The sequence below is a fragment of the Lepus europaeus genome, chromosome 12 (genome assembly GCF_033115175.1).
Source record: "Lepus europaeus isolate LE1 chromosome 12, mLepTim1.pri, whole genome shotgun sequence".
NCBI lineage: Eukaryota > Metazoa > Chordata > Mammalia > Lagomorpha > Leporidae > Lepus > Lepus europaeus.
This window is the reverse complement of record NC_084838.1, coordinates 59,617,317-59,638,672: the sequence shown is the minus strand read 5'-3', so window position 1 is coordinate 59,638,672 and position 21,356 is coordinate 59,617,317. Positions and strand designations below refer to the sequence as shown.

The window sequence follows — 21,356 nt, the reverse complement described above, 5'->3', positions numbered from 1 at the left end:
CACTCAAGGGTGAAATAATTCTCTGATTTCTGGAAGGCCATGTTTCATGTGTAGTTATATGACAATACAGCATCTCTTACTGGTAGATACCATTAGTGTTAGAGCCAAGTGACTTCCACTGCATAAACCGTATTACTCTTGAGAAGGATGTATGTACATTCGGTATTCGATTTTTCCAATATAAAATGTGAGACTAACAGCAGTATTTAATAGGATAAAACAATAGAATGATAGGATTTTGGATATTAAAAAATCCTTGTATATCAGATAGGATAGTGACTTTGAGCTCTTTTTAAGAATTACAAATGCTTAATTATGCTCCATCCTTTTTTCCCCTGAAGCCCATAGAATCCCCAAGGCTTTGAATAGCCCAGTTTGGAAATTACTGATTACACCTGACCCCTTTATTTGTGAATAGATGTAGATTTGGAAGTTATTCCTTCAGAGTATAGACTGAGTGATGAATGTAGGAGAAGATCATAGGTTTCCAGATTCTCCTTCCAGTATGCTTTGCATTTTTCAGATTATAATTACTTATTTTTAAATTTTTGTTTTATTTGGAGAGAGTGAGAGAAACAAACTCCTATCTCCTGGTTCACTCTGGTTCACTTTCCAAATGCATCAGTCCCTGGGACAGGCTGAAGCTGAGAACTCATTCCATGCCCACCCTGTGGGTAGCAGGGACCCAAGTACTTGAACCATCATCTGCTGCCTCCCAGGGTGGCAGGAGAGGTTTATTAGCAAGAGGTCTATTAGCAAGAGGCTGGAATTGGAAGTGGAGCTGGGTCTCAAAGCCAAGCTCTTCAACATGGGATGCTGGAGTCCTAGCTGGCGTCTTAACCACTCTGCCAAATGTTTGCCCCTAGGTATTCCTTTGCAAGGAGAGAGAGGAGAAATTCAAAGTGTTAATTGTACTATTATGTATTTTAAAGGAGATTTGTGAGCAATTAATCTCTTTTAAGGATAAAGCTTCACTATAAACAGATAACTTAAAATTTCAAAGGAATTTCCATTGCTTTATTCATTATTTATTTTATGAACTATGTCTTATGTAATTTTTTCCACACAAAAATTACAACTGGAAATAGCATTTCTAAAAGATGTCAAGATATAGATTTTTAAAAATTTATTTATTTATTTGAAAGACAGAATTACAGAAAGAGAGAGAGAGGGAGAGAGAGAGAGGTCTTCCATCAGGTGGTTCACTCCCCAAATTTGCCGATCCAAAGCCAGGAGCCTGGAGCTGCTTCTGGGTCTTCCAAGTGAGTGCAGGGGTCCCAGGACTTGGGACATCTTTATGGCTTCTCCAAGCCATAGCAGAGAGCTGAATCGGAAGTGGAGCAGCCAGGACTCGAACCAGCACCCATATGGGATGCCGCCACTGCACTGGCTTTACCTATCATGCTACAGCACTGGCCCCAAGATATGGATTCTTCACAAGAATGAAGATTATCCACATTTAACAAATTTTCAGTCACTTTGTGTTAGAAACAGTTTTCAAGAACAGAAGCCAGCCACACCTGTGCAGAGAATAGGAGATACCTTATTTCTTTAAAAGTGAAACCTGGAAGTGAATGGTGGATATACTGAATTTTCTGTATGTATGAATATTCAGAATATTAACAAAAGCACAGCTTTTCTAAACCGTGGTCTTTGTGTAGTACTTTCCTTCTCAGTCATATCTACACTGCCTCCACCCTCCCCCACTCATGTAAAATATGGAAAGATGAGAGGATGCTTTTTATATTGCTTGGTATCCTAAGTATCTGTGTGTAAACTGTCTACCTTGCCTCACCTCACTTCATCTTATGAATGGAGGATCTAAAACTACACTATACTAATATATGGTTTCTGAACTGGGAGAGCTTTCAACATTGAGAGAGATGTAGAGAAAGTATATAATTAAGTGATAAAATGTTGAACAAAATGTTATAGGACAAAAAAGAGAAATTGTTTAACTGCTTGGATATTTGAGCTATTGCTGATAATTATTTTTCTTAAAAGTTACTTAGAACAAACAAGCAGACTTAAATAAATGAAAATAGCCTCTAGTAAACACTCAGAAATCTGTAGTGCTACCAGCCAGAGGCCTAAATTTACAACAAAATATGATCCAGAGACGGATATTTAAATATGTAAATGAGGTGATTTTGGTACAGTTTCCTGATCCCAAAGGAAACATATATGGTTATTACCACCTTTATATTATGAAGTACTAAAAATATTTTAAATTCAGTATGAATCTTTGATTATGATGTTTGGAGAAGGGTAGGGAACATAATCCCTGATTCCTGGCCCCAATATCTTACTGCTTTTGTTAACATGTATTTTGCAACTGAAACCTTTAGAACTCTGTTTTTCAATTCCTTGTCCTTTTATATTAACTAAAGAAAGCTATTTTTCTTTTGTAAGTCAAGCTTGAGAAACTATTATCTCACTTTCTGTAAGAAAAGTCTTTTTAGAAAAACAGTCTGAGAGATAGAATAAAAATCTTATCTCTTTTTAAGTGACTGTTGATGGCTTTGCTTTTTTATCCTATAATTAACCTGCTATGCCACAATGCCGGCCCCATATCCTATAATTAGGTGCTGGTATCATATGGTGTACTCTTTGTGTAGCTCTCTAAGGGAATTCAGTTTTTAAAGTAAGTTTAAAAAAGCATTTCTTGGTAAACCCTCATTTTTAACAAGGTTGGTGTAATATTTCTCTCATTTGAACGTTAGAATTCAGAAACACTAATAAATAAAATCTTATTTTTGTGCAATCCCATTTTTTTCTTTCTGTAGTATTTGTAGTGGTAAATAGAGGTTCACCTCCCTGAAATATGAATACACATTCTTACTAAAGTTACCTCAAAAGTTACTTCATTTAAAGTTAATGTTTCTCATTTTTTTTAAAACTCATGACCTCTTTTGATAAAGTATAAACATTCCATGTTTGTCTTTAGCATTATTTGATATCTGAAAACAAATCAAAGGCATGGTAATTTTAGAACTGAGTATTTGTTGATTTTTAAAAAATACATGTGTATGATTTTATTATTTTTAAAATTTACCTGTGTATCTTTAAAAATAGTATTTATTTTTGTAATTTATTTTTCCTTTGTTCCTCCATGTTTGCTGCAGTCTTTTGTGTGGTAGGCAGTGTGGGATGGGCATGGTAAAGCTTTGTTTTTAAACCACTTAACCCATCAGGGGCCGGCATTGTGGCACGGCAGGTTAAGCTACCTTCTGCAATGTTAACATCCCATATGGGGGCTGATTCTAGTTCCAGCTGCTCTACTTCCTACTCTTGCCTTTCACATAAAGAAATAAACTTAAAAAAAAAAAAAAAAACACACACAACTCTATAACCCTCTTGATAATTTTTCCACCCCATTCCAATTGGCGGGCATTGTGGTATAGCGGGTAAAGCCGCCACCTGCAGCGTCGGCATCCCATATGGGTGCTGGTTCCAATCCCGGCTGCTCCACTTCTGATCCAGCTCCTTGCTAATGCTTCTGGGAAAGCGGTGGAGGATGGCCCAAGTCCTTGGGCCCCTGTACTCATGTAGGAGACCTGGAAGAAGCTCCTGGCTTCGATCAGGCCCACTCCTGGCCATTGTGGCCATTTGAGGAGTGAATCAGCAGATGGAAGATTTCTTTCCCTCTCCCTCTCTCTGTAACTCTGCTTTTCAAATAAAATCTTATAAAAAATGTCAGGACTGGGCTGGCGCCGCAGTTCACTTGGCTAATCCTCTGCCTGTGGCTCCAGCACCCCAGGTTCTAGTCCCGGTTGGGGCGCCAGGTACTAGTCCTGGTTGCTCCTCTTCCAGTCCAGATCTCTGCTGTGGCCTGGGAAGGCAGTGGAGGATGGCCCAAGTTCTTGGGCCCTGTACCCACATGGGAGACCAGGAAGAAGCACCTGGCTCCTGGCTTTGCATCGGTGCAGCGTGCTGGCCTTAGTGGCCATTTGGGGGGTGAACCAATGGAAGGAAGACCTTTCTCTCTGTTTCTCTCTCTCACTGTCTAACTTTGCCTCTCAAAAAAAGAGTCAGGATTGTAAGCATTGAGAATATTAATTCATAATTTCATTTCTAGAATTCTGTAGCTTAACCAGGGTATAACGTTATCCATTCCTCACTCATTGACTAAGTTTTGTGTGTTACTGTAGATTGAAAATATCATGGGACTGGCACTGTGGCATAGAAGGTTAAGCCTCTACTTGCAGTACTGGCTTCCCATATGGGTGACACATTTGATCCAGCTCCCTGCTAATGTGCAAGTGCTTGGGCCCCTGTACCCACGTGGAAGACCCAAAAGAAGCTTCTGGTTCCTGGCTTCCTCCTGGCCCAGCCCTGGCTGTTGCGGCCATTTGGGGAGTGAACTAGCATATGAAAGACCTCTCTATGTCTTCCCCTTTCTGTAACTCTGCCTTTCAAATAAATAAAAATAAATTTTTAAGAAAAAATAATAACATGAACAACAGAAAGAGGAGGAAGAGGGGCGTTAAGGAAAGTTATCATCCCAGGCTTAGACATAGCAGCTTGTATGCTAAGATAGGTGTTAGACTTTGGGGTACAGCATGTCAAAGATTGGCCCAGCAAGTACAGTTATGGTTACATGAAAAGAAAGTGTTTGGAAGTTCACCATCAATGAGGTAGGGCAACATGGAGCATTTCTTTGTAATTTCCCAGAAAACTTCTTGTCACCTGTTGGCAAATGATATAGAAAATGGCTCTGGCATGGGTACTGAGTGGTGTTTTCAAGCAGGGAATATCTTAATATTGAATTTATAAAATTGACATGTTGTGTGTATTGTAAAAATGCAGTTTTGGGAAACTTAAAAGCAGAATGTGAAGGTCTTGTCCCTTTCCTCTCCATTTCCACTCCTTGTCAAAAGATACAGAAATGTACACTAATGTATTTATATAAATAAAACTATATGCCTCACTATTTTGTATCCATACCTTATTATTTTAGTGTTTGCGTGGTTTTCTGTCATGTAGATGTTCCCACACAAAGGGGCTTCAAAAACCATGGAAAGGTGGAATTAAAAGATGGTGCAAAATTTCCATGAACTTTCTGGAGCCCCCTGTTATCTCAGCAGTACCTTATTGGTGGATGTTTTATTTCTTTCAAAAAATTTTGCTCTAATTGAAAATTATTCAGTAACATTCTTATTGTTATCTTCAAGCAGTCATACAAGTGATTCTGCTGTATAAATGCCTAGAAATATAATTGCTGGCTCATGAGCTTACAGATTTGTAATTATGATAGGTGCTATACAAAGTTAGTATCAGTTTATGCTTCAGCAATGAACACCAATTTTTAAAGAATTTGTATGCATGTATTTATTTATTTGAAGGACAGAGTGACAGTGAAAGAGAAGGAAGATCTCTGTCTTCCACTTGCTTGTTCACTCCCCAAATGGCCTCCAAGAGGCCATTCTGGACCAGTCTGAAGCCAGGAGCCAGGAACTCCATCCTGGCTTCCTACAAGGGTGGCAGGGGTCCAAGCATTTGTCTTCCCAGACATATTAGCAGGAAGCTGGGTTGGAAGTGGAGCAGCTGGGACTTGAACTGGTGCTGTGATAGAGGATGCCAACTTCACAAGCAGTTGCTTAACCTGATACACCACAGTGCCCACCTTAACAAGCACTAGTTTTGATTGCTGAACTGTGCTGGCTTCGGGGGTTTAGAGAGGAACTTGTTCTGGTTCTTTGAGGAGACTACCATAGACTTTGTAGTCTAGCTAACTTGGTTTTTTTTTTTTTTTTTTTTGTAAAACTATTTACTTGAGGGAGGGGTGAGGGAGAAAGGGAGAGGGAGACGGAATAAACACTCCCATCCACTGGCAAGGCTGAAGCTGAGAGCCTGGAACTCAATCCAGGTCTCCCTTGAGAGTGATGGAACCCAATTACATGAACCATCCTTGCTGTCTCCAGGGGGTGGGTCTGCATTAGCAGGAAGCTGAAGTCAGGAGTGGAGCTGGGCATGGAATCCGGGTACTGTGATATGGGACACGAGCCTCTTGATCCCTGGGCTAAACACCCTCCCCGATATTGTTTATAAGCTAGTGAAGAGGAGTACTTCAGCTCTGATACTTTTAAATATATAGTTAGCATTCTTCAGGACTGGAGCCATATTTTGGATTCTGAGAAATGTTGTTTATATGAGTGCATATAAAGAATCATACTTTGTGGTTTATGTTTCTTGAAGATGTGGAAAGAAAACAAGCTTGTTTTCAAAGAGCACAATGTGTTTTCCTATGATGTTAAATGTCAGTTGAAAAACAAGCCTCATTTAAAAATATTTTCAGTTCAACAACTCCCTCTAGTGGAAAAAGAAAAAAACTCCCTCAATTTTCAGTGTCCTAATAGGATTTTATTTCATTGACACATACCTCACACTTTTTTTTCCATTGTGACGATCCGGGCAGCCCAGGTAGTTTTTGGCTTGATTAGAAAATAAATTCTTGGGGCCAGTGCTGTGGCATAGCAGGTAAAAGCTGCCACCTGCAGTGCCGGCATCCCATATGGCACTGGGTTTGCGACCTGGCTGCTCCACTTCCGATCCAGTTCTCTGCTATGGCCTGGGACAGCAGTAGAAAATGGCCCAAATCCTTGGGCCCCTGCACCCATGTGGGAGACCTGAAAGAAGCTCCTGGCTTCGGATTGGCACAGCTCTGCCCGTTGCTGCCATCTGGAGAGTGATCCAGGAAGATGGAAGACCTCTCTCTCTATGCCTTTCCTTCTCTCTGTGTAACTCTGACTTTCAAATAAATAAATAAATTTTAAAAAAAATCTATGACAAAAGTTTTAAAGCTAAAATTTTTTTTGGGACAGGCAAATTAAATTTTATGTAAACTTCATGAGAGATTTTGTAGATCTTTTGGAGTTTCCTGTACTTGTATTATATTGATAAAACTATAACTTAAAACAAATATTTGAACTTATCAGGGATTGAAGCAGCCAATACTCAACATTACTAACCAATGTCATTAATAAAGTTAGTACTTGCCACCTAGATGATGTTAGTATTTGTCACATGTGTTTCAGAATTAAGAAGTAGTAAATTGACCTACTAGTGAACTGTTCTGCCACCACTCCACACTAAAAAGATAACCACCTTCAGGTTATTATGGTACAGCATATATATTATGGTATTATGGGCTAGCAGGTTAAGCCCCACCTGTGACGCTGGTATCCCATATTGGAGCCCTGGTCTGATCCAGCTCCCTGCTAATGAGCCTGGGAAAAAAGCAGAAGGTAGCACCTGCTACCCATGTGGGAGACCCAGATGGAATTCCTGGCTCCTGCCCTAAACCTGACTCAGCTCTGGCCACTACGGCCATTTGAGGAATGAACCAGTAGTTGGAAGATCTCGTGCCCTCTCTCCATTTTAAAAGCATACATACATATATTCTTTTAAAAAAGGATAACTGCCATTAGGAAGTTGGTATTTAATCTTCTGTCAATATACATTGATTATCTATATAATGCTATTTTAGTATTTTAAAAATATACATAGAATATCATACTGTATACATCTTTGTCAAACTTGTCTTTTTATTTGTTTTTAGAGATTTATCAAAGTTAATAAAATAGTTTTAGTTCACTCAATTAACTGCTATATGATATTTTGTCCTTTCTGTACACCATAATTATTTTATCCACCACTTGACTGAGATTTAAGTTCTTTCCTAGTTTAAATTATTATTGATAGTGTTTCCTTGAACATCAGATGTCTTTGTTTATGTAGGCATACATCCAGCTACAGTCATTAGAAGGTAAGATATACATCAAATGGTTCTCCCAGGTGGATATACCAATTTGAGAGAAGAGTTTCTCTTTGCTTACATGCTCTCACGATTTTTCAGGTTTAATTTCTTTTGTGATAGGGTGTGTGTGAAATTGTACCTTTTTCTTGCTTAAATTTCCACTTCCCCAGTGTTGAGCATATTTTGTATTGGTTATTCATGTTTCTTCTGTTGTGAACTGCCAATTCATATTTGTTGTCCTTTTTTCTTTTGGATGTTTTTGTGTGTTTTTATTGATTAATGGGAGCTTTTTATATACTTGGTTACTAATCTTTGGCTACTTTGCACACATCTTTTCTCTCTTTGTAGAGACAGAGAGAATTTATATGATGTTTGATGTTTTACATTTTAAGGTGATTGAGGGTTAAGCCACTGCTTAGGATGCCCATATCTCATATTGGAATGCTGGTTCAAGCCTGGCTACTTACTTTGCTTCTGATCCAGCTCCCTGCTAATGTGCCTGGGAAGCAGTAGGTGATGACTCAAATACCCATGTGGGAGGCCTAGAATGGATTTCCTAGCTCCTAGCTTCAGCCTGGCTAAGCCCTGGCTGTTACAGTTATTTGGGGAGTGAATCAGTGGATGGAGATCTCTGTCTCTCTCTTACTCTCAACCTGTCTCTGTTATTCTACCTTTAAAAAATTTTTTTTGATGTAGTTAAAATTATCAGTTTTTTTCTTTTACAATAATGATTTAAAAAATGTCTTATACCTGAATAATCCAAAGTCAGAATATATATTTTTTCTATGTGTAGCATGAGATGTAATTTAATTTTTTTCTAAATGAATAACTAAATGTCCCTTAAAAGTTATTCAGTTGTCTAATTGTTTATGTTTATTGATTTATAATGCTATGTTTATAATGCTAGGTTGATTTATGGTTTATCATATGTCGTTCTTTTATATCTAAGATTTTGTTCCTGTTTTACTTACATATTAGTCTGTTTCTACATCAATGTCAAATTGTTACACTAACCTGGCAGGGGATACACCATGAACACAAAGGTGGTTCTCCCAGGGCGAGGCTCACACATTGCACTCTGGGTTGCTGACCCCTGTGATTTCCCCAAATGTGGGAAACTCGACTGCATAATTTGTGGTAGTGGGGCACTGTGTTCACACTCTCCCCTGAAGAAAAAAAGAAAAAAATCAAATTTTTATTAATCATAGCTTTAGAATAGTGTTGGTATTTGATAATGGAATTTCCCCTTTTAAATGTTTTTATTTTCATGTACTTGAAAGGCAAGAAAAGAGAGAGAGAGAAAGAGAGGGAGGAAGAGAGAGAGAGAGAAAGAAAGAATATCTTCCATTTGCTGTTTCACTCCCCAAGTACCTGCAACAGCTACGGCTGGGCCAGACCGAAGCCTGAAGCCCAGAACTGCATTCAGGTCTCCCATGTTGATGGAAGGGGCCCAAGCACTTGTGCCATCATCTGCTGCCTCCCAGGATACTTTAGCAGGAAACAGGGTCAGAAATGGTGTAGCACTCTGATATGGGAACCAGTGTTGTAGCTGGTTACTTAATCCACTGACTGTGCCCTAACATGCACCCCAAGTTCCCATATCTTTACTCTTAGTATTTTCTTTTTCAGGGGAGAGGGTTTTTTAATTTTTTTTAAGATTTATTTTATTTATTTGAAAGACAGAGTTACAGAAAGAAGTAGAGAGAGAGAGAGAGAGGTGTTCCATCCGCTGGTTCACTCCCCAGATGGCCGCAACAAGCCAGAGCTACACGATCTGAAGCCAGGAGCCAGGAGCTTCTTCTGGGTCTCCCATGCAGGTTCAGGGGGCCAAAGACTTGGGCCATCTTCTACTGCTATCCCAGGCCATAGCAGAGAGCTAGATCGGAAGAGGAGCAGCTGGGACTCGGCCTTGGGAGAGGGTTATTTTTAATCTTTTACTCCCCTATGTGAGTTTGACGAATGGATTGTTAATATAACTGACAAACCTTACTGAATTTTGATCAGAATTGGATTGGGTTTATAGATCAATTTGGCTTAAAGTTGACATCCTTATGATGCTAATTACTTCTGTTGGCTATATTTTAAATTTTTTACTCCATTTTTTTGGAGATTTCCTCAATTTTATTTTATAATCTCTCAGGACAAGTGTTTGGTACAAGATACTGCTTGGGGCCGGCGCCGTGGCTCAACAGGCTAATCCTCCGCCTAGCGGCGCTGGCACACCGGGTTCTAGTTCTGGTCGGGGCGCTGGATTCTGTCCCGGTTGCCCCTCTTCCAGGCCAGCTCTCTGCTATGGCCTGGGAGTGCAGTGGAGGATGGCCCAAGTCCTTGGGCCCTGCACCCGCATGGGAGACCAGGAGAAGTACCTGGCTCCTGCCTTCGGATCAGCGCAGTGCGCCGGCTGCAACGCGCCAGCCGCAGTGGCCATTGGAGGGTGAACCGACGGCAAAAGGAAGACCTTTCTCTGTCTCTCTCTCACTGTCCACTCTGCCTGTCAAAAAAAAAAAAAAAAAAAAAGATACTGCTTGAGACACTGGCATCCTATATCAGTGTCTGGGTTCAAGTCCCAGCTCCACTTCCAGTTCTAGCTCCCTGTTAATGTGCATCCTGGAAAGTAGCAGGTGATGTCTCAAATAGTTGGGTCCTTGCCACACACATGGGAGACCTAGATTGAATTCCGAGCTCCAAGATTAGGCCTGGACCAGCTCCAGCCGTTGGGGGCGTTTGGGAAGTTGAGCTAGTGGATGAAGATCTCTGTCTCTTTCAAATAAAAAATGAGTAAATACGTAAACATATTTTAGTCTTTCTATTGAATTTTAATTTTTGCTTTTATATTTTTAATTTCTAAGAGCTTTTTCTTGTTCTTTGACTATATCTTTTTATGATATACACTTCTTGTTTTATGTTTATAATATCTTCTTTTTTCCTAAAGATTTGTTTTATTTATTTGAAAGGCAGAGTGACAGAGAGTGAGGGAAAGAGAGGGAGAAAATGATCTATCTACTGGTTCACCATTCAAATGGCTGCAAAGGCTGGGGCTGGGTCAGTCTGAAGGCAGGAGCCAGAAACTCCATCCACCATTTTGAAAGGGAGTATGACTCCATGCAAATAGAGAAAAACAACTAAAACGTATTTTAAATTGGTTTGAAGACACATATTTGAGGCGCTTGTATCATTGTGGAAGTTGGCAGCTATTTTGATTTCTCCTGCTGGTGTGGTTCACTTTTGAATGATTTATCAGCAATATCCTTAGAGGAACACATTTAGTTGAAGTTATGCATGATCAGATTAAAGAGGATGTTGGAGTTTAATGCCTTTTAGTTGTAAATTTATAACCAAGGAGTCAAGTGCATGGGTGGTGCATTGTAAGGGTAGAGATACCACAGAGGCAATAGAGCTGTATAGGAATTGAAAGGAGTTTTAAAAATGGAAAGTGGTGTGGACCTCCTAACTTTTGTAAGGACCAACTGATCTCTCAGTCCACTACCTTATCTGTATATGTGAATGTGTGTATCCAATTTATGATGTATATTATGTAAATTTAGTTGCATTTTACCTTCTATGTGGGGAAAACATACTATAGTGATAAACACACATTAAATTTGGCAACAATCACATGAAATAAGTTTATTGAGTAAAAACCATTGAAAAAGGAAAATATTGGCCGGTACCACGGCTCACTAGGCTAATCCTCTGCCTGTGGCACCAGCACCCCAGGTTCTAGTCCTGGTTGAGGCGCCGGATTCTGTCCCAGTTGCTCCTCTTCCAGTCCAGCTCTCTGCTGTGGCCCAGGAAGGCAGTGGAGGATGGCCCAAGTGTTTGGGCCCTGCACCCACATGGGAGACCAGGAGGAAGCACCTGGCTCCTGGCTTCGGATCAGCGCAGTGCGCTGGCCGTAGCAACCATTTGGGGGGTGAACCAACAGAAAAGGAAGACCTTTCTCCCTCCCTCTCTCTCTCTCTCTCTCTCTCTCTTTCTCTCTTTCTCTCTCACTATCTAACTCTGCCTGTCAAAAAAAATAAAATAAAAAGAGAAAGGAAAATGTTAACCATGGGAAAGCTCATAAGTACGTGGAAAAGACTTGTAGTGGTCACATTGACATAGAAGATTTATTGGTTGCTAAATATTGACAGAAACATTAAATTTTATTTATAAAATTTAGATTTATAAAGTTTGATTCCAGAAAAATTGTACTTGGTAGAAAAGAAGTTCACTGTGGCCAATTTCCATCTTTCTAGAGTAGGCCAAATAAGATTAGCACTCTCTTCTCTCTGTCTCTCTTTCTCACTGTCTGTAATTCTATCTGTCAAGTAAAAAAAATTAGCATTCTGTAGAGTGAAATGAATGTCCTCAGCTGACCAGGCACCAAGACATAGAGAGAAGAGAAAAACAATTAGCAAGTGGCCAGTGACAGGCAGGTCAATGTTTAAGATAAACAAGGCTCAGCTGAGCATGGTCATGTTGGCACAGATTATACAGTGGTATTTGGTAATTATAATCCTCAATATGTCTATAGATGGTTGTGTAAGCTTGGTGTCTACTGTAATCTGGAATTTCTTTTGACTGTCATTCTGGCAGTTTGCTTTGCTTCTATTCTGTGTTGGATTTCCTTTTACCTGAATTCTATGGTGTTCTTTCCTTGTTTGCTTTGCTGTTTTGGTGAAATTCATCCTTTCATGGCTTCATGATAAATGATGAATGAGAAGTAAATCCTTTGAGACTGTGAATATCTAATAGGCATTTATTTCACTCTTCTATCTAATTGTGTGCTATAGCTTGTCCTCCCAAAAAACTCGTATTGAAATTTAATCCTCATTGTGAGGAAAAGAGATTGGAAGCTTGGTTTTACTATGATGTTTAGAGGTGGGGCCTTTGTGAGGTGAATTGGATTTGTTAAGATCATCATTGACCATTGGTCAAAAGAGAGAGGGACAAAAATACACACATGCCCCTTATGTCTTGCTAAGTGGTATCCTGTACTGTCTCGGAAATGCCTTCAAGAAGGCCATCAAGGGATGTGACCCCTAGGCTTTAGACCAAAACTTTGAGCCAAAAAACTTCTTGGGATGAGCGGTAGAGCAAAATTGTGGCTGAGTAAGACTCCCACAATCATCTCTTTGCAGACACATCAATTTGAGCAGCTATTCACATATCAGTTCACCTTTACAAGAGTGAGAAAATCTAGGTGAGAGACCCAGTGCTGGTTTTAGTATAGAAATAATAATAATAATAAAAAGAGCATTGAAGAAGGCAGGAAGGAAAGTGTTGGTATATCCATCCTCCCTCAGCTCCAAGTAGCATAGTTAGAATGACTGTTACAAGCAGAAAATAGCAAGTGCTGGCAAAATGTGGAGAAAAGGGAATCATTGGGTACTGTTGGTGGGAATGCAAAATAGCATGGTCATTATGGAAAACAGTATGAGGAGGGTTCCTGAGAAAACAAAATAGATTTAGTATATCTTACTTCTAGATATATATATCTGAAGGAAATGAAATCAGTGTATGAAGGAGATACCTGCATTCCCATGTTTACTGCAGCACTATTTACAATAGCTGAGATACGCAATCAACCTAGATGACCACAGTGAATGAATGGATAAAGAAACGTGGTATAAATACATGATGGAATATTTTTCACTACAAAAAAGAATGAAATTCTGACATTTACAGTAAAGTGAGTGGATCTAGAGATCATTATATTAACTAAAACAAGCCAGACACAGGAAGATAAATACATTTTCATATGTGCAAGTTAAAAAAACATAGTCCATTTGAACTTAGAATATTGATTACCAGAGCTCAGAAAGGATGGGGGAAAAGGTGATAGAGAGAGATTGGATAATGGGTATCAAAACACAGTCAGAGTGAAGTAACAAGTTCTGGTTTTCTATAGCACGGTCAGGCAACTGTTATTCACTATTAGTATTCACAACTATTATTATATGCTGTATAAATAACTGTTAAATTGCAAACACAAAAGATACAGAAATAGAAAGGCTACTTGCATAGTTTGGTTGGTTTATCTTTTATATAGGTGTTGAATATTGCACTGTACCCCAGAAAAATGTTCAAGTATTAGATGTTTATCAAAAATAGAAAAAATTTAAGAAAACCCTCTTTTCTTTATAAATTATTTAAAATTCTTTATAAGTAATTTAAATTGTTATTAGGGACAGAAAATTTCTATATGAAATTCTGTACTGAAAACAATTTTTGCCAAGAAATTTGCCGTTTTTTAAATTTCCCAATATCTTTTAGGGTTGCTGTAAAGAAGTTGTAATTCATTCTGATTCATGATCCTTTGGATATGATTACATATTTTTCTTTAAGAATTTATGAGAAAAATTTATGTCTTTTAGTTTTAGAAATTGGCTTGAATTATTTCATTAATGATTTATTCTCCGTTTGTTTTCACTGTTATTTCTCTGTAAGATCCTTTATATTTGTTGAATATTGAACTCTCAGGATTGATTGATGCATATTACCTTTTTATTTTTAATTTCATTTTTTTGGGTTTTATTATGTATTTTCCAAGTATTATTTCCTAATTCCCTATTTATCCTTATATGTTTTTTTTTTTTTTTTTGACAGGCAGAGTGGATAGTGAGAGAGAGAGACAGAGAGAAAGGTCTTCCTTTTTGCCATTGGTTCACCCTCCAATGGCCTCTGTGGCCGGCGCATCTTGCTGATCCGAAGCCAGGAGCCAGGTGCTTCTCCTGGTCTCCCATGTGGGTACAGGGCCCAAAGACTTGGGCCGTCCTCCACTGCCTTCCCGGGCCATAGCAGAGAGCTGGCCTGAAAGAGGGGCAACCGGGACAGAATCTGGCGCCCCGACCGGGACTAGAACCTGGTGTGCCGGCACCGCAAGGTGGAGGATTAGCCTGTTAAGCCACGGCGCCGGCCTCCTTATATGTTTTTTATTTGCAGGTTTTATTTTGTTTCTGAAGTTTGATTTTTGTAACATACTGGTTTTGCTTTATCTCTGAAGGTACATGGAGATATAATTCATATAACACAAACCATCATTTTTTATATATCAGAGTTGTGCACCATAAAAACTATTTCACTTCAGAATATTTTTAATTTCCTCCAAAACCCTGTACCTATTGCCAGTCTCCCTTTTTGCCCTGTCTCCTAGTCAGCCACTGGTGATCACTAATTATTTTTCCTATCTATTGATTTTCCTGTTCTTGGTATTTTACATAAACAGAATTATATAGTGTGTAGATTTTGTAGCATGTACTGGTTGTCATTTTTTTTTCAGTTCTACAGACTTTTTTATTTGAAATTTTAAAATTTATTTCTATTTATTTCAGAGACAGAGAGGTAGATGGAAATAGGTCTTCCATTTACTGGTTTATCCCCCAAATACCTGTATAGCCAGGGCTGTGCCAAGACAAAGCCAGGAGCCTGGAAATCCATCTGAGAGTACATCCCCAGTACCTAGGCTATTACTTGCTGCCTTCCAGGGTGTGTATCAGCAGGAAGCTGGACCTGAAGTGGAGCAGTTGTGGTTTGATCCAGACACTCTGATATGGGATGCGGCCATCTTCCACTGCTTTCCCAGGCACATTAGCAGGGAGCTACATTGGAAGTGGAGTAGCTGGATCTTGAACTGGCGCTTATGGAATGTCTCCACTGTAAGCAGCAGCTTTACTTGCTAAGCCATAGTGCCAGGACCCATGGATACATTTTCAAATGAAAACTCCAGATAATTTTAGAGGAACTCACCTTAGATTAACGGCAGATTTCTCAACAGAAACCTTAAAGACCAGGAGAGAATGGAGAGATAAAGTTCAAGTTCTGAAAAAAAAAAATCTTCCAAACTAGGGTATCTTAACCAGTGCAGCTCTCTTTCATAAATGCAGGATAAAGACTTTGGAAGACAAGCAGAAACTGAAGGAATTCATCACCACCTGAGGATGGCAAAGTCAAATCATTACTTACCAGTAATAACCTTGAATGTAAATGGACTAAATTACCCAATTAAAAGATGTAGACAGGCCAGCGCTGCGGCTCAATAGGCTAATCCTCCGCCTGCGGAGCCGACACCCCAGGTTCTAGTCCTGGTCGGGACGCCGGATTCTGTCCCGGTTGCCTCTCTTCTAGGCCAGCTCTCTGCTGTGGCCCGGGAGTGCAGTGGAGGATGGCCCAAGTCCTTGGACCCTGCACCCCATGGGAGACCAGGAGAAGCACCTGGCTCCTGGCTTTGGATCAGCGTGGTGCTCTGGCCACAGCGCACTGGCCGTGGCGGCCATTGGAGGGTGAACCAACGGCAAAAAGGAAGACCTTTCTATCTCTCTCTCTCACTGTCCACTCTGCCTGTCAAAAAAAAAAAAAAAGTAGACTTGAATGGATTAAAAAAACCTGATAATATGCTGCCTACAAGAAATGTACTTCAGCAGTGAAGACACAAACAGACTGAAAGTAAAGGATAGAAAAAGGTATCCCATGCAAATGGAAACTGGATGGAGTAGGATTAGCTAAACTTATATCAGGCAAAATAGACTTTTAGACAAGAAAAGTCATTATATAATGAGCAAGGGGTCAGTTTGGTAAGAAGATATGACCATGATAAATGTACATCAACTTAATACTCGAACATCTAGTTTTATAAAACATTCTAGATCTAAAGGAAATCTTCGGATCCAGCACAATAATATTGATATACTTCAATACCCCACTTTTATCATGGATAGATCAGCCAGACAAAAAAATATCAACAAAGAAACAACATAGTTGACCTATGCTATAGACCAAGTGAACCTAATAGACATGTATAGAACATTCCATCCTATAGCTACAGAATACACGTTCTTTCTTTCATCAGCACATGGAGCATTTTCTAAGAAAGACTATAAAACAAGTCTCAACAAATTAAAAAAAAAACCTTAAAGATCACTTCATGTATCTTTTCTGACTACAAGGGAATAAAGTTGGAAATTAACAGCAAAATAAACTTTAGAAGTTATAGAAACATGGAGATTAAAGCACATACCACTGAATGAATAAGCATTGATTGAAGAAATCAAAAGGAAAATTTAAATTAATGAAAGTGGAAACACAACATACCAAAACTTACAGGTATAGCAAAAGTGTTACTAGAGGAAAGTTTATAGCAGCAGGTGGCTGCAATCAAAAACAATGGAAGAGGCTGGTGCTGTGGCTCACTAGGCTAATCCTCCGCCTGTGGTGCTGGCACTCCGGGTTCTAGTCCCGGTTGGGGCGCTGGTTCTGTCCTGGTTGCTCCTCTTCCAGTCCAGCTCTCTGCTGTGGTCCGGGAAGACAGTGGAGGATGGCTCAAGTGCTTCTTGGGCCCTGCACCCACATGGGAGACCAGGAAGAAGCACCTGGCTCCTGGCTTTGGATCGGCGCAGCGTGCCTGCTGTAGCGGCCATTTGAGGGGTGAACCAACGGAAGGAAGACCTTTCTCTCTCTCTCTCTCTCACTGTCTATAACTCTGCCTGTCAAAAAATAAATAAATAAAAAGAAAACAATGGAAGGGTATCAAATAAATAACAGTGCATCTCAAGGATCTAGAAAAACAAGAACAAACCCCAAAATTAGTAGAAGGAAAGAAATAATAAAAATTAGAGAACAAATAAGCAACATAAAAATAAAAAATACATAAGATTAAATGAAGATTTGGTCTTTTGAAAAGGTAAGGCCGGCGCCGTGGCTTAACAGGCTAATCCTCCACCTTGCGGCGCCGGCACACCAGGTTCTAGTCCCAGTTGGGGCACCGGATTCTATCCCCGTTGCCCCTCTTCCAGGCCAACTCTCTGCTATGGCCCGGGAAGGCAGTGGAGGATGGCCCAAGTCCTTGGGCCCTGCACCCGCATGGGAGACCAGGAGAAGTACCTGGCTCCTGGCTTCGGATCAGCGAGATGTGCTGGCCACAGCGGCCATTGGAGAGTGAACCAACGGCAAAAAGGAAGACCTTTCTCTCTGTCTCTCTCTCTCTCTCTCACTATCCACTCTGCCTGTCAAAAAAAAAAAAAAAAAGTAAGCAAAATTGATAAATTGTTAGCCAAACTAACCAAAAAGAAAAAAGAAGAGTCAAATTAATTAAAATCAGATAAGGAGATATTAAAACTGACAGTACAGAAATACAAAGAATTGTTAGGAACTATTATGAACAACTATATGTCAATAAATTGGAAAACCTAGGAGAAATGGATCAATTTCTGGAAACACATAACTTACCAAATTAAATCATGAAGACGCTGAAAACCTGAGCAGACCACTAACGAGTAATGAGATTGAATCAGTAATAGTCTCCCAGCAAAGAAAAGCCCAGGACCAAATGCCATCACTGTTGAATTCTATCAATTTTTAAAGAACAACTAATACCAGTTCTTCTTACAGTATTGCAAACAATTGAAACATAGAGAATCCTTTCCAGACTCACCCCAAGGGACCAGCATTATCTTAATCCCAAAACCAGACAAAGATACAACAGAAAATACTAGAGACCAATATTCCAGATAAACATAGATGCAGAAATTCTCAGTGAAATATTAGCAAATGACAGTCAGTAGCACATCAAAGGGATTATTCTTCCTGACCAAGTGGGATTTATCCCAGGGATAGCAGGGATGGTTCAACATGATACAAGAAGAATGGAAGAAAAAAATCATATGATCTCAATAGATGCAGAGAAAGGATTTTAATAAAATACAGTATACATTCATGTTGAAAGCCTTGAGCAAATTTGATGTAGAAAGAATATACCTCAATACAATAAAGACTATATATGACATGCTGTCTTCACTGAACTTCACCTCTTAATAAGATAATATACCCCATTTTATAATCCTTGTCATAAATACCAGGTTATGTGATATTAATATATCCTCCCTTGCTTTAAAAAGGGTATGTGTATGCATATATAAATGTTTACATATGAATTAAATATGGCAAAATGTTAAAATTTGTTAAATCTGTGTGCTCATTCAACTCTTCTTTATGCTTTTCTGTGTTATTTGAAACATTTTAAAATAAATGAAAAAATTTTAAAAATGGATAATATTTAAGGGGATGATTGAAAGTTGGAGATTATGATTTGTAAATTAACAAGGCATATAATTTAATAGTGACTGAATTAATGCTAGTGGTTGATGGCCTTAAGGAGGGGGACATAGCATGTTAGAATAACAATGCCTTGTGTGGCGCTTAATGTTCTCAAAAGTGCTTTCATATATGGAAGTACTCTTATGCTAAAATTAGATTACATAATGCTGTTCATAATACTGTTTGTTTTTTGATATAGAGTGTCATTATATAAGCTTTTGTGAGTGTTAGTTGTAGGTAGTGGTGCTTTGGTATCTAGTTTTATTTATTTTCTTAAAGATTTATTTATTTGAAAGAATGACTGAGGTAGGGAGAGAGGAGAGGGAGAGACAGAGAGACAGAGAGGGAGAGAAGGGGAGGGAGAGAGGGAGAGAGGAAAAGAGAGAGAGAATCCCATCTTCTAGTTCACTTCCCAGATGGCCGCAATTACCAGGGCTGGGCCTGAGTGAAACCAGGAGGCAGGAACTTCATCCAGGTTCCCATGTGAGTGGCAGGGACCCAAGTACTTGTGCCATCATCTGCTGCCCTCCCAGGTGCATTAGCAGGGAGCTGGATTGGAAGCAGACAAGCCAGGATTTGAACTGACATTCTGATATAGGATGCTGGTGTTATAGGCAGTGGCTAAACCTGTTGCACCACAGCACTGGCCCCACAGCTTTGTTCTTACCTATGAAAGCGTGAAGATTAAAAATGTATAAGTTGATAACTTTTGTATATTAAGAAGTCTTTATGATCTAAAGGAAATAATTATTAAGAGTTACATATATGGTCAACTGAAGAATACTTATGAATGATGCAATATGAAGAGAAGAATTGAATTTAAGTTTTTTTTCTTATCCCTTGACTGTACTGCTGTGTACTTTCCAAGCTAGAATATTTGATAGAAAATTATATTTGATGCTCAAAACATACCCAAATTCATTTGAGTGGCTAGGAATTCTTGGAAGCATGTTTAAATATGTATGTATGTCTATGAATAAGATTATAATGCTGAGAAGAAGGTGGAAAATAAGATTTTGTCAAGGGCTTTAAGTGAGAATGATTACTCTAGATTAGTTATTGTGGAACATACCTTTCATATATACATGCTAATTTCACATTTGAACTTTCAATAAAATTGAGCTCTTATTTATGAATTTAGTTGGAAAAAGAGATTGAAAAATTTAACTAGAGGACTACCTGGAGTTAATTTTCTTTCAGTGGTAGCTAAGGTTTGAAGAATTTTGAAAACTGAAGAGGAAGTGAAACACAGCCATCTAGTGGATACAAGCTTAAGAGCCATAAGCTTGTGCTCACCTTTAAGTGAGTGCACGTGAACATCTCTCAAGGGTTATTATAAAGCACTCTAGCAAAGCATCCCTTCTCACATAAAGGAGCAACATACATTTATGTTACTAATTGAAGTTTTAATGAGAGGGGGAAACTTTATGACAATTTAAATATAATATTATGTAAATACTCACTGAGGTCAATTGAACTAGTGTGTTTCACACATTTTTAATTCTAAATATGTTACAATCAGGTTTTTGTCAAGCTCTAGAATTACTTTTTAAGTGCACATATGTTCTGAACTTTGCTGAAAAGTATCCAGGTCTCTCTTACCTAAATTAACCTATTTTTATAGTTGAAGCTCAGGTTTAGTTCCTCACTGTCTTCTTTAGAGTAACTTTTAGGTGCTGATAACTTATAAACTTTATTGATACAAAAATGAATTACTTCCAGGAGCAAGATAGTGCTGTACAAAATATGCACAAGAAAGTAGAACAATTAGAAACTGAACATATGGACTGCTCTGAACTCTTACAGCGACAAACGAATGAACTTGAATTTAGCACTCAACGAGAGGAACGTCTTAGAAAAGAATTTGAGGTATGCTTTACACTTATTTTATAGCATGTATATTATTCATTCAGTGATTTAATCTTAGAGAAAGTTTTTCTCTTCCAAAAAATATAAAATATTTTTGAGAGGCATTTTATTTATATTACATATTTGGCATTTTTGAGAACTTTTATTTTTATTTATTTTTCTTTTTTAATATTTTTAAAATTTATATTGAGAGGTAGAGTTACAGATAGAGGGAGGGAGAGACAGAGAGAGAGGTCTTCCATCCGCTGGTTCACTCCCCCAGTGGCTGCAGTGGCCAGAGCTGGGCTGATCTGAAGCCAGGAGCTTGTTCTAGGTCTCCCATGCGAATGCAGGGGCCCAAGCACTTGGACCGTCTTCTGCTACTTTCCCAGGCCATAGCAGAGAGCTGTATTGGAAGAGGAGGAAAAATGGGACTCAGAGGCTGGCACTGTGGCTCACTTGGTTAATCCTCCGCCTGCGGCGCTGGCATCCCATATGGGTGCTGGGTTCTAGTCCTGGTTGCTCCTTTTCCAGTCCAGCTCTCAGCTGTGGCACAGGAGGGCAGTGGAAGATGGCCCGAGTGCTTGGGCCCCTGTACCTGCATGGGAGACCAGGAAGAAGCACCTGGCTCCTGGCTTCAGATCAGCGCAGCGCCGGCCTTAGTGGCCATTTGGGG

The 21,356-nt window shown here is 39.2% G+C and overlaps 1 protein-coding gene and 1 non-coding gene across 2 annotated transcripts in view; both read left to right on the top strand.

The window, feature by feature from the left end:
* CCDC171 (coiled-coil domain containing 171) overlaps positions 1 to 21,356 on the top strand; it is a 378,568-nt gene that overhangs the window by 42,590 nt on the left and 314,622 nt on the right. Inside the window, exon 9 of the mRNA XM_062208207.1 lies at positions 20,555 to 20,701. Coding sequence (XP_062064191.1) covers positions 20,555 to 20,701 — 147 coding nt within the window. The remainder of the gene's footprint in view (positions 1 to 20,554; positions 20,702 to 21,356) is intronic.
* On the top strand, positions 8,766 to 8,928 carry LOC133772115 (U1 spliceosomal RNA). The gene has a single exon (XR_009867740.1). It is a non-coding gene; the product is annotated as a U1 spliceosomal RNA (small nuclear RNA).